At 35.5% G+C, this 13,866-nt stretch overlaps 1 protein-coding gene across 2 annotated transcripts in view; it reads right to left on the bottom strand.

Annotated features, from left to right (window-relative positions):
• The window catches only part of TMEM63B (transmembrane protein 63B), a 2,399,602-nt gene that overhangs the window by 1,019,971 nt on the left and 1,365,765 nt on the right, over nucleotides 1–13,866 (bottom strand). For both annotated transcript variants that reach the window (XM_044060665.1, XM_044060674.1), the window contains one exon: nucleotides 1,578–1,745. In XM_044060665.1, the coding sequence (XP_043916600.1) occupies nucleotides 1,578–1,745 (168 nt within the window). The remainder of the gene's footprint in view (nucleotides 1–1,577; nucleotides 1,746–13,866) is intronic.

Below are 13,866 nucleotides of genomic sequence, written 5' to 3'. Positions count from 1 at the left end.
GTGCTCCACCCCCCACATGACCCTCCCACACAAAAATATCGTTGAGTTGTTTGTTGAAGGTGGTTTTGAATGCTTCTTGTGTTTTTCTGTTCACTGAAATTACAGATTTGATGAGTTGATATGTATCCAGTCATAAAATACCAGGATTTGCAGGCAGAAGCCAGGTACCCAGACAACTCCAGTAGTAGTACATGCTACCAAATACACATAACTCCATATGAATTACAGAAGGATCCAGTCCTGGGTACATTGCGGGCAGAGAGAAAAGCACCTTTGGCCAATATCAAAGATTGAAACAATACTAATTTATTTAACTTTCAGTATACCCTGACTTAGGAATAAGATCCATTCCCATGATGGTATTAGAAACCCAAAAGACTTGGAGAAGTTAACCCAAGGTACATTTGGGAGGCACAGCTTAGGTGCTGACCCTCCTAAACGCCAACATCTGAGCTGGATGTCATGCTGGGTGTGGTAACACTATTCCACTTGATTGGAGCAGTACTAACTTCAGGTGACGGGGTTGACTGCTACTGGCAGCAAAATGTTGGCCCTTAGCCAGGTAACTATATACTCTTAAGCAAATTTCTAGTAGTAAAAAAGCCTAGACTAGACATTGAAAAGACTGGCTTTCCAGTCTGACACTTGATTCACAGACTGCAGGCTCTCAATATCCAGGGAGAAGGACAGTTACATTCTGAAATAACAGCTAACTCCCAGAAAACAGGTGTCTGTTAAATCAAGAATGGATTTTTCATCTAAAGCAAACTTGTGGAAAGAACTACAGGATGTCCTGATTGCAGCAAAAAACTACAGATGGAGTAGACTGCTGTCCCCTTTCTACATGACATCATTCTGACATCTCCAGTCAGAAGGGGGAGGGGAGCAGCCATTGCAGTAGACATCCAAAGCTCTGGAAATCAGGCCAGATAAATGTCTGTCTGAAAGAAGCAAATTTCCATTCTTCACAAATGAAAGTGGGGTAACTGGAAAAAATATACATTAATTGTTGATGGTCATACAATGGTGTCCATTATGTGATTTCTGTGATCATGAACATATTTAAAGAATAAATACTGCCCTTGGGTATCCTTAAAAGGTTATGTTAGCTTGAAGTACTAAGGATGGTGGATGGTGGCCTGTTTAAATTTATAAAACATTTCAACTCACTGATGTCACTGTCGGTGCAAAGAAACTAATGTGCTTTTTGTGGAAGTCCATCTATATCAAGTTGAACACTTAACTGTCTCACAATACACACTGACAAATGGATATTGAAACAGCACTAGCGGTTCTACTACTATCAAATTATAACACACAGTAGGACTACAACACTTTACCACCTACAGACAAAATGTCTTCATTGTACAAGACTTTTCTTTGCATAAACCTAGTAGAGGGAGTACATAAAACATTACCGTGCCATCTTAAGTAAAATGTGGAATCTGTCTATATACAGTGGTACCACATTTCAGCTGCCCCTCATTATTTAAACATATACATCACAAAGACTTATTTGTCCCATCTGTGCTGCCTGAGTGAGCAGCACATTCTATGTTCACTTTCGGCCATCTTACTTGTGCGAAGAATTGAGAAGAAGAGCAGCCAGAAGAGGCAGAGGATAGGGGCTGCTACAACCTGGTTTACAGCTCCTGAATGAATCTTCTTGTCCAGCTTCGCAGGCAGGTAGGCATAGTAAAGGTTGTATCTGTCCACCAAGTGTTTCAGAAGCATATACATTAGACCTGTACACAAAAAAAAGTTAGCTTTAGGACAAGCAATAAAAGAAGTCAATGTGGTAAAATAAGTACATTTCTACTCTGAAATTCTTTTCCTTCCTAGGCTAATACAAAAACAGGGTGAAAATGTGGCCTGATGTTTTCATTAGGCAGAACAGCATTTTGAAGAATTTAAGTATATTTTACATGGTAACAGCATATATTACTGCATTTGATTTCAGACTAAGCCTTGTGGCCTCTGTCATGTGAGATATAAACTGTGTACCCACACTTTGTTGTACATCATTTCTATGCCAAGGGTTCATAATTCTGTCACTGATACTCATGGATCTCAAAGAACTGCTCATTTGTCTTGTGCTGAAAAGGTAACAGTCACTTCTCCTTGACCGAGAATGCAGATGAATTGGGAAATTATGAAGATAGCACCTCATTAAAAAAGTATTCTATGCATACAAGCTTAGACAAAAGTAATAATCAGAGTGGAAAAATCAACACAACACAGGATATAGGACAGTAATATAAAATATAGAACTCAATAAAAAATACGTCAAAAAATTCACTAAAACAGATTTCATTAATTTAAGGTATGAGTTTCATAACATGTTTGACAAAACATACTCAGTATGATAGAAACTAAGCAGTATTTTTTATGAAAATACCCAAACATATATAACTTTTAAGACTGCTGCAAGAAGCTCTGCTTGGGTGTTTAAGAAAGCCCACAATTTTCTCTCATACTTTCAGTTTAATACAGAGCATCAAGCAGTATTTGGCACTTCAATTTTAGACACAAAAGACCACTATTAATGTTTGGATTTATATTGATAGATAGACACCACATTCCTAGTGCACCAATACTCTGAAAATATAGCAGAATCACTTTCAGCAATCCTAAGATCAAGTCTTTTTATGAAGGGGCCAAGACCTCCCTACCCCAAACTTAAAATATACCTACTCTGAGGTCACATAACAGTGGAGAAAAGGGACTACATCACTATCACAGAAAGTGTTTATGGTAGAGTGTTTTCATAGAAATGGCATTCAACTAAACTGCTATCAACAGAAAGATATATTACCTAGGGCTCACATCACGGGAAGGCATTCTGATACCATCTAAAACACATTTAATTTCAAATAATCAAAAAAAGAGAGAGAAGATTCCACAACAGTCACCAATAACTAAAATCAAAAAGCGGAACACAACGGAAAGACAAGCCAGCACTGTGAGAGTCCACAAAGCACTTTATTAACGCTACTGAGTTCACACGTTTTTGTCTAAGAAAGACTTCATCAGAAAAAACATCCATTAACAAAAATCCTTTACTTAAATACACTCAATTACTCATAACACCAGTCATCAACCTCCTCTAATTATCAATAAAGGACATGAAAAACCACCATAGTGAGTTCATCCTCTGAAAAATACAAGACATAATTAGTTGAAAAACATAATTTTGAAACGTATACAACTAAACCTTTAAAGTTTCATAAAAAATCTACCCACGTCTATCTAAATAATCATTTTTAAAATGTATATTATTAAATGTATATTATTAAATAGACTTCTAAAATTCATACAATTCATTAAAATAATTCATTAAAATAAACACCTATGGACATTCAAGGTATACATATGTATACATAACCCCCTACTGGCCAAAAAGTATAATTGAGAATGTAAACCCTTAAAATTCATGTTGTAAAATACTAAATAAAATGTGTACAATGTGTTAAATCATTCTAAGATTAAAAACTTCTTACTGATTAAATTAATCTCAAAGTTTAGCAGCCCTTAGTTTTAAAAGTGGAGCAATATTAATATGCTCATTGAGTCCTGGGTATCTTGCAGCATTCCGTGTGAACTCAGTAGCGTTAATAAAGTGTTGGCTTGCCTTTCCATTGTGTTCCGCTTTACATTTAAATTCAAACAACAGACTTTTGATAATTCTGCATTGGGAAGATTCTCCAAATCATCACCATTTTGTTAGGTCTAAGATACTGTATATTTTAATAACTAAATGTGTCTGGTCTATGGCTGAAGCTTCCAAGTCACAAAACAACAGAAGACTCTAGTTTATTCAGATTCCTCAGCATGCCACATTTGACTTCTTAGTTGTCCAAATCAACATAAACAAGACTAATTACCACTTCATAACAAGCTATAGAATACCCTCCATGTTCCCTTCGGATGATGATATCTATCTTAACACATTAGCTGTTATCCCAATTAAACCCAACACCTTTCCGCTGGGAGACATCAACTTTCAATAAACCATCTAACCTACATCGCTAATGGTCAGCATATTCAACACTTTATTAACATCATAAATGCAAACACAAATAGTTAATCATCCTGCTAGGGTCCCCAGTATCCTGGATCTAGTCCTCACAAATACGGCCACTTCTTGCACAGCTCCATGTATCACTCTGCCTTGTTAAATCAGACCACAAATTACTGATCTTTTCCTATAAAACTGGTGGTACTTTTCCTGTAAATGCTGCTGTGTTTAGCAACTTCTCAAAAGTAAATCTTCTTCAACTACATTTAACTTAAAAATAAATTCTGCTGCAATCCTCCTCTGATGGATCCCACCGCCAAAGCTGGTACACAGGCATCTGTCTTCTCTTCTCACTTTAATAGTTGTATATATAAGGCAGTCCCTGTCCGCACCAAATATAATGACAAATTTAAAAACAACCCCCTATAGCCACCTTAAAAGCACACTTAATTGAATTAGTAAAGAGCTTAAGGGAACCATTAGGAATCTCAAAATTGAGTACAAACTTAAAATAGCCACTAAAACCAAAAATAACTAGAAATTTTTCTTTAGTTATGTCGGGAAGTTAGGAACTAATATCCAACAATGTTCAGAGTGTACATTGACGCAAAAGAAATACCCAATATCATAGCTGACAAATTTTACTCCACACACAATTATAGCTATTCCACCCCCCCCCTTAATTACTATGCAACGAGTTCTTGCAGCCCTCTTAAAAGTTGAAAGCATCTTATCCATGGGACCAGATAATATATCAGGCTGACTGATTATCAGTGCCAAACATGTGCTATCTGAACACTCACTTAACCTCTTTCATCTAAGTCTCTCCACTGGTTACATTCCTAAAGCCTAGAAAACAACCACTGTAATGCCATTACACAAGGGTGGCCAAACCATGGGCCCTGGTAACTACAGACCCATTAGTCTCACTACCCCATATATAAAGCTACAGGGTGTTTTACCTCAGACATCATTAACCTGGACATTGAAAATTTCTTAACGCTGGACCCTCATCAACTAGGCTCTGAAAAAGGAACGTCCTGCCTAGTTAAACTCATTACTCTCTCTTAAAAAGTAAATGAAGCAGTGAATAGTGGGTATGCAGTACATACAGCATATATGGACTAGGCCAAGACCTTTCATACTATTCTTCATGCAGGTACTACTGACATACTTGTAAATATGAATACATATCCTTATGTTACTTGGTAGATAATTAGCTGGTTGTCTGACAGAACCCATGTGATTAAGAGTTTTTCGTACCACTTATAAAATTAAAATAAGTTATAAGCAGTGTACCACAGACATCAGTGTTTGGTCCTATCCTATTTGCCATCAATCTCTCAGACATTCAGGCAAACATTCCTGGCCTATGGTTATCTAAATTTAAACTCAGCTAAAATGGATGGTGTTTTTCAGTTTTTCACTGATTAACAATTGCTTCAATATGGGTTAGACTTTTAATAATTTATGAAGAAACAAAAAAGAAAAGTGGTAACAACAAATCACGCCAGTCTATTGTAAAATCACGAATGCTTTACTTCGTAAGCGCTTTCATGCACAACATTGAATGCACTTCTTCAGACAAAGTATTACTCTCAAAGCATGCGCATATATACACTTGCAATTAAAGTAAATTAAATAATTACCTTGTTACAATAAATTTTACCCATTTAATTAATTAATGCAAAAACTTTCATTGAGTTCAAGATATTTAAAAACAGCTCAACACATATCTTTTTTAAAAAAAAGACCGGATTCAAACCACATAAATATAATTGATATAAATCTAAAATAATTTTATAGTTTTATGAAATTAATAATCAAATGTAATTTATATTATATATAAATAATGTATATGAAAAATAATCGATAATCTAGACTTAACATTTTATACCAGCGAGTGTTCAAGTTAAGAAACCTATATCCTAACAATTATAAATTAACAGACTGAATGTATTTCTCAAAAATGTTCTAATATTGTACTATTATTATTCTAATTACCTATCCAGAGCTTTTAATTTTAACAAACATTTAATGGTACACATCTCATTTATTCCTGGATATACATAAATTAAAAATAAAAAATTATTTTAGATTTATATCAATTATATTTATGTGGTTTGAATCCGGTCTTTTTTTAAAAAAGATATGTGTTGAGCTGTTTTTAAATATCTTGAACTCAATGAAAGTTTTTGCATTAATTAATTAATTAAATGGGTAAAATTTATTGTAACAAGGTAATTATTTAATTTACTTTAATTGCAAGTGTATATATGCGCATGCTTTGAGAGTAATACTTTGTCTGAAGAAGTGCATTCAATGTTGTGTATGAAAGCGCTTACGAAGTAAAGCATTCGTGATTTTACAATAGACTGGCGTGATTTGTTGTTACCACTTTTCTTTTTTGTTTCTTGGTTTGTGTTTTCATTTTATTTTTCATGGCTGATAATAGTGGTAGTCAGCAATCGCAGTCTTTGTTTTCTCCAAATTCTAATTCCCAAGGAGGTTCCAGCCAAGATGTGGATCCAATTGGTAATTTAACAGCTCTTATTCAGCAGCTAACCCAGCGAGTGGAAGATTTAGCAGCTCAAGTTAAGAACCAGGCAAGTGAAGTACCTCGAGTGGTTCGCCCGAAGACTGGGGTGACTTTCAATCCCATACCAAGCGTTTCTACAGCACAGCAGAATGTAGGAGCGAGAGAACGGCTTAATCAAAGCCAAGAGTTACATGACAGTATCCCGCCTGCACAACCAGAGAGGCTGAGCAGATTTACCAGCAATGAACGCATTATTCCATCAACGGGCATTAATAATCAAGGTAACCAAGGTAACCAAGGTAATATTCAAATACCTAACGTTGCCATACCCGAGTTACAACAGTTTATCCATATGCCTAACCTAATTTTCTGTGATTTGTCTAATGATAATGATAACGAGAACGGGCAGGACAACCAGCATGAAACTAATGCTAACATTGTTTCGAAATTAAAGCAATTTGATGCCTGCTTGTTGAAATACAAGAAACTTCAATTAGAAGTACTTTATTTCCGTGAATGTATAAGACTCAAAATTGTTCCTAAAGGGCTTAGATTGTGGAAGTACCCATCGGGCGTGATTAAACATTTTGACTTCCACACACGCCTTATTCAATTTTTCAATCAGCAAGGTTTAAACTTTTTGGAATTGCTTATCTCTGACTATTCCAAACAACTATCTGATTCCCAACAACAGTTGGAGACACTGGAGCAGGACATTAAAAATGACATTGATTTCTGCCGGTATGAATTCGATTACGGCAGAATTTTCACTAGCATTAACTCTTTATTAACCAAAATTAGCGAAACAAAAAAACGTAAAATTCTAAGGGATAGACTGGCGTACGAAAAAGGAAATGCGTACCCAGATCCGCCCCTGAACCGGTACACCAATAACTCTGCTTTTCCAACACTTAAAAATGGTAGTGGTAATACCAATAATGCTCATTCTGGTTCAGGAGATGAGCTGATAACACCATCGCCATCATTTAATGATTGTTCGTCTCCGACTACCAGCGAGAACAACCAAGTCAGGAGAAGTGAACGCATACAAAAATATCAGAGCCGTCAACAAAGTAATGGCAGGGCTGAAAAATTAGACAACCATCAGGATTTTCAGCGAGTGTACTCCAATTCGAAGAAGAAGAACATGAATTGGGTGAAGAAGCAACAGAACAAGAAAAATTACAACTGACGCAAGAGGTAACACGAGCGTCTGATGCAGAAGAACCTGCGATAATTTTAAGCAGTAGCAATGACTTCCGTGTTTACAATTACACCTTGTTCGATGTTCCACATGAATTTGTTGAACTCTTAGCTAAAGGTTTTAATTTTGTGGCACCACATAAACCTAACCTTGCTCGAATGATATGTGATTTGAAATTGTACACTCGGAAATTAAACCTGAGAATGTTGTTTAAACAATGCAATAACCCATTAACCCATGAACGTGTAGCTAGTATCTTCAATCTCCCTCTTGATAACAATTTATTGTTATTTGAAAGAATTTCAGAAATCCATTTAAGAGGCTTAAATAGAACATTCTTCCATGGTAGGCACTTTGATTCAACAGTGCAAGATCTTGTTGCCCTGGTGAGAATACACAACATACGGGTTATGAAACCAGATAAGGGCGGGGGGGCTATTCTTATGTACGAGGAGGATTATGAAGCTAAGATGTATGACATGTTGTCAACTACCTGTTATAGAAAAGTTTCCAGAAATGAACTTAACCAGTCATATCAAAAAATTAAGAACATTTTAAGTGATTTGTTCATAGAAGGCAGTATTACTACAGAGTTACATCATTATTTGACCATGCCATCCCCTCTGGTACCAATTATTTTCGGAGTACCGAAACTACACAAAAACATCCAATGCCCCCCCTTTAGGCCCATTATCGATGGACGTCAATCCATTACGTATGCATGTGCAAAGTGGGTTGATAATAAACTAAAAGAGGTTCTTAAAACAGAACCTCAAATTTGCTAAGATTCCTGGCATGTGTTGGAAAATCTTAACAATATCCCATTCGATCCCAGTCTTAAATTCCTGACAGTAGATGTCAGGGATTTATATACTGTAATCCCACAACAAACAGGGGTTGAATGGGTTAGAGACTTTTTGTTAAGTAAACGTCTCCCTGGAGATGATATTGACTTGGTTATTAATCTGCTTGAGCTAGTATTAAGTAATAACTTTTTTATGTTTAAAGCAGATTTATATCTACAACTGAGTGGTGTAGCAATGGGCTCCCCATGCGGTGGCAGTTTTGCCAACTCCGTTATGGCTTTCTGGGAGCAAACATTTTTGTTTCCACATCAACTTTATAAAGATATTGTCATCTGGTATACTCAATACCAAGATGACATCTTTATGGTTATTAAAGGAACAAATGAAGAAGCAATAAAGTTAGTGGAAGCAATGAATTCCTTTACATCATTTCTCGATTTTACTTATAATTTCGATGAAATATCCATCAATTTCTTGGATATTAAAATTCAAAAAGATTTGGATAGACAGAGTTTCTGCACCAGTATTTACAGAAATCCACATTACAGTAATTGCTTTTTACATTTTTCAAGCAGCCACCCCTACTTTCAGAAGAAAGGGGTAGTGAAAGGGCAGCTTGTACATGCCTCCCGTTGTGTTCAAACGACAGTATATTCGAAGAAGAAAGCAGGACACTAACTGAGATGTTTTTGAATAGAAGCTATCCAAGTAAGCTCATTCACTCTCTCATCAGGGAAGTAAAGCGAAAACGACAAGAAGGTTCCTTGAGACCAATCTTTACTGGCAAAGATAACATTTCCATTTTGGATAATGAAAATAATAATAGTGAAATAAACACAATAAAGGGTATATGTAACAATCAAGCCAATTATAGTACTAGCTTCCTTACCCAGTACAATGATTTAGCAGTGCAATTTAGACGCACCTTGAACAATAACTGGGATTTTATCTCAACAGATCCAAATTATTCCAACATTTTAGGATCGAAGCCATTAGCAGTATTTAAGAAACCCCCTTGTTTGAAAACCCTATTAGAGTTCCCTGTTAAAACTTACAGAGCAAATAAAGGTATGCACAAATGTGATCAATGTAATTATTGTAAATTTATTAAAATTGGTGCAACCGTTTTGATTAGGGGTGTTAAATACTATATCAATGACAAATGTGATTGTCAAACTCAAGGAGTTGTCTACCTTGCAACTTGTAAAATGTGCCCTGTATTTTACCTGGGCAAAACGGAACGCCAACTTAAGCAACGCATATACGAACATGTGTATGCCATCTCTAAAGGTGTAGAAATCCAATGCTTTAGCGAAGCATGTCATAGAAAATAAAACACATAGTTTTGTATTTACAGTGGTCCAAAAAATCGACAAGAATGCAAGAGGGGGACCATGGCATTTGAAGTTGGAGGAGTACGAGCTGCTGTGGCAGCTCAAAACCAACGCTTATGTATATCCAGGAATAAATGAGATGTGTACCATTAAATGTTTGTTAAAATTAAAAGCTCTGGATAGGTAATTAGAATAATAATAGTACAATATTAGAACATTTTTGAGAAATACGTTCAGTCTGTTAATTTATAATTGTTAGGATATAGGTTTCTTAACTTGAACACTCACTGGTATAAAATGTTAAGTCTAGATTATCGATTATTTTTCATATACATTATTTATATATAATATAAATTACATTTGATTATTAATTTCATAAAACTATAAAATTATTTTAGATTTATATCAATTATATTTATGTGGTCTGAATCCGGTCTTTTTTTAAAAAAGATATGTGTTGAGCTGTTTTTAAATATCTTGAACTCAATGCAAGTTTTTGCATTAATTAATTAAATGGGTAAAATTTATTGTAACAAGGTAATTATTTAATTTACTTTAATTGCAAGTGTATATATGCGCATGCTTTGAGAGTAATACTTTGTCTGAAGAAGTGCATTCAATGTTGTGCATGAAAGCGCTTACGAAGTAAAGCATTCGTGATTTTACAATAGACTGGCGTGATTTGTTGTTACCACTTTTCTTTTTTGTTTCTTGGTTTGTGTTTTTATTTCATTTTTAATAATTTATGTAAGGACAATGGTCTCAAATTAAATATGCAAAATGTAGTGTAGTTCATTTTGATAAACAAAACATTTTCACATATCTTATAGGTAAAACCCCTCCAATCATGCACTGTCCTAACAGAGATAGGCCTCTTGTTGATAATTCCTTACTGTTGGACCATTATGTCTCCACAGTAGTTTGAAAAGCCTTCTTTTGGGCTCATCTAATTTCCAAAGGCATTTCCTCTATATCCAAAGAAGTTATCAGGACAGAGTATCAGCTCTCTCTCCCTCTGCACTCGGTCTACATCAAGATCTGTATCTAGTCTTTCAAGCCATGAAAGACCCAACCATTTTTGCCCTTCTATTCCTTTGCAGAACAAATGGTATCTCAAATACCCAGTTAAAGAAACTAAAATGTTATCAACAGATAAATAAGACATGTTGACAATATAAAGTTACGCCCGACATATCCCCCAGCTCTGGAACAAACTTCTATTACATGCCAAACAATGTAGTTCTCTTGCCAAATTCTATGTAAACCTAGAATTGATTTGAAGTGAAAATCTCAAATTCTTCCCTGGCCAGACTTGTCTTGCCCTCCCTGAGGTTGAAGGGGACTTTTAAATATGGGGTTTTGGCTAGGCTTGCAATAGTTTACAGACGGACTGCCTAGTACTCAGCTATCAATCTAGAAATTAAAATTAATAAAAGTGTGTACTTTAAATAAAAAAATAATCAAGCTTTGGAAAATATTCAAATCAACACAAACTTAAACAAGAAAATAATGCAAAAAGATGCAAATGCAATTGAACCTAAACAAAAAAGCCGCAAAACAACAATATATCTACCCCAATGTTGCATATGTAAAATAACATTTCCTTTTGTGATCTCATCTTGGTGTACTGGCTACACACAATTTGAAATGAGTTCCACAAAGACTGGTATAACAGGGGACAGAAAACACAAATAAATAGCTCTTTGTAATTGCCCTGAAATGTACACACTGCAGTTCATCTTCTTGTACATTTTAGTTGGTTTGTTTGTGTCTTTTGGCTTTTCCCGGTTAGGGGTCGCCACAGCGGAAGTCCGGTCCGCTAATGATTGGCAGTAGATTTTTACGTACTGGCTTGCCGGGCCTAACGCACAACCTTCAACGAAGGAATGCCCATTCATGCATGTCGCTACACAGAAGATGCTCTAACTGAGAATCGAACGGGCATTGTCTAACTGTGAGGCGACAACGCTACCGCAGCACCACCACCGCAGTCAAATTTCTCCAAAGGAACTAATCATAAACATTTTTTTTCATGAAAGACTACTTTGTGATTATCTTTTATGGCACTTTACTAAGTATACCAATATGTTCATTTCTATACATAACGGGAGACCCATGCAAACACTTATGTTGAATTATCAAAACTTGTCTAACAGAATCATGTTCACTGCAGCAATGCAACAAATAAAGCATCAAATGGTAATAATAGGCACTCATAAAGTACTGAACAAAAGATAAAATAAAATAAGTTATATTGCCTGTGATATGCATTAGTGTCTACAGCAATACCAATAAAATATTTTTGTCACTTTAGCCTGTGAAGAAATTATAAATTTGTTTTAAGCGGCAGTGTACCTGTGATGCACACAAATGAAAAGGATTATGTTGAACAAGAACTCATTTAACAACTGCAACAGCAAAGTTATCTATATTATGAAATAAAGGTGTCTAAAGAAGCTCAAAAATCAGTAACATAAAGAGAGACATATAGGATAAACACTATAATCGCTATCATTCCAAGATGGTTATAAACCAAAGTTGAAGGAAGAAAGAAAAAAAAAAGTTATCTTGCAAATCAAAGCTGCAAAATACAAATTTTGGTCTCATACCAGATGAAACAATTCTACACTTCACTTTTACAAAGACATTTTTTGAACACAATCAAATTCCAAGAGTGCAGATTAAAACTGCAGCAGTGAAAAACAGCTGCAAGTAACTCAAGCATCAGACAAAGGATAATTCTGTTTTCATTGTTCTGACAGACATACAAATGACATTATGCAGTGGTAAGACCGGGTTAGCAAAGTATTGTCCTCTGCTAGAAAATGCAGTGGAGAACACTGTTGTGAAGCATTACACATCAGGACAGCTGACATGTCAATGAGTCCAGAACAAGAATTATTTGCTCTAGGCAGGGTGTTAATTTCTCCAACCTCATTCCAAAAAACAGCACTAAATAATAAACAAAACTGAACAAAACAGAACCCCCAAGATTCAGGAAGATTTAAGAGTCCAACAAAGTATACTGAACAGTATAGCTAGGTGGCTAGAGTTTCTTATGCCCAAGAAATGACAACGCTCCACTAGTCAAGTAATAAAGTAAGCTGTGTGTTTGTGTATCTATATATATATATATATATATATATATATATATATATATATATATATATATATATATACACACACACATATATATATTACATACATACACATCTGCGAGTGTTTGGCACTGTGCTGAAATTATATTTATTTATTTGTTTTTATTTATTACATTTGTTTGCCGGGTATGACCGACTGGGCCAGGGGCCTGTTTTCAGCGGAGACCCGGGGAGAAAAGCTCCACAGTATTTCAAACAACAATGATTGCAAACGATACAGGCATTTATACAATATGATTGACACAGCAATATAGGCATTAGTACAAACAAAGCAACTGCACCTTACAGTACTGTGCGATTTTTATACAAGACAAATAATACAACACTGGATAGTAGTTATGAGGAGAACTAAAATAGAAGTGGGTTAGTAGTTATCCAGGGGAGTGGCAAGAGCACAGCCAATGATTAGTTAGATGATCCTTTAGGAACCCCCAAGATTCAGGAGGATTCAAGAGTCCACCAAAGTATACTGAACAGTATAGCTTGGTGGCTAGAGTTTCTTATGCCCAAGAAATGACAAAGCTCCAGTAGTCAAGTAATAAAGTGTGTATGTTGAAGTATCAAAATGTTAAACTCCCTGTAAGCATAACTCAAAACAAGAACTAACTAAGATGGCCCCTGCATGGGGGGCTGGGCAGGTAATGTTCTGTACACTTATGCTGCTGCTTCAGTTAGATTTTAATAGGCATAAAATAAATGACAACAACTATGGTAAACACTTTACTTTTTCCTTTGACTAACTTCCGCTCATCAGCAAACAAACACCAAAGGCACAGTTTTAAGTTGGGTAACAGTTAATAGTGTCAG

Source organism: Protopterus annectens, chromosome 1.part0 (genome assembly GCF_019279795.1).
Source record: "Protopterus annectens isolate FY-2018-M chromosome 1.part0, PAN1.0, whole genome shotgun sequence".
Lineage (NCBI taxonomy): Eukaryota > Metazoa > Chordata > Ceratodontiformes > Protopteridae > Protopterus > Protopterus annectens.
The sequence above is the reverse complement of the archived record's forward strand: the minus strand, read 5'-3'. Positions and strand labels throughout refer to the sequence as shown.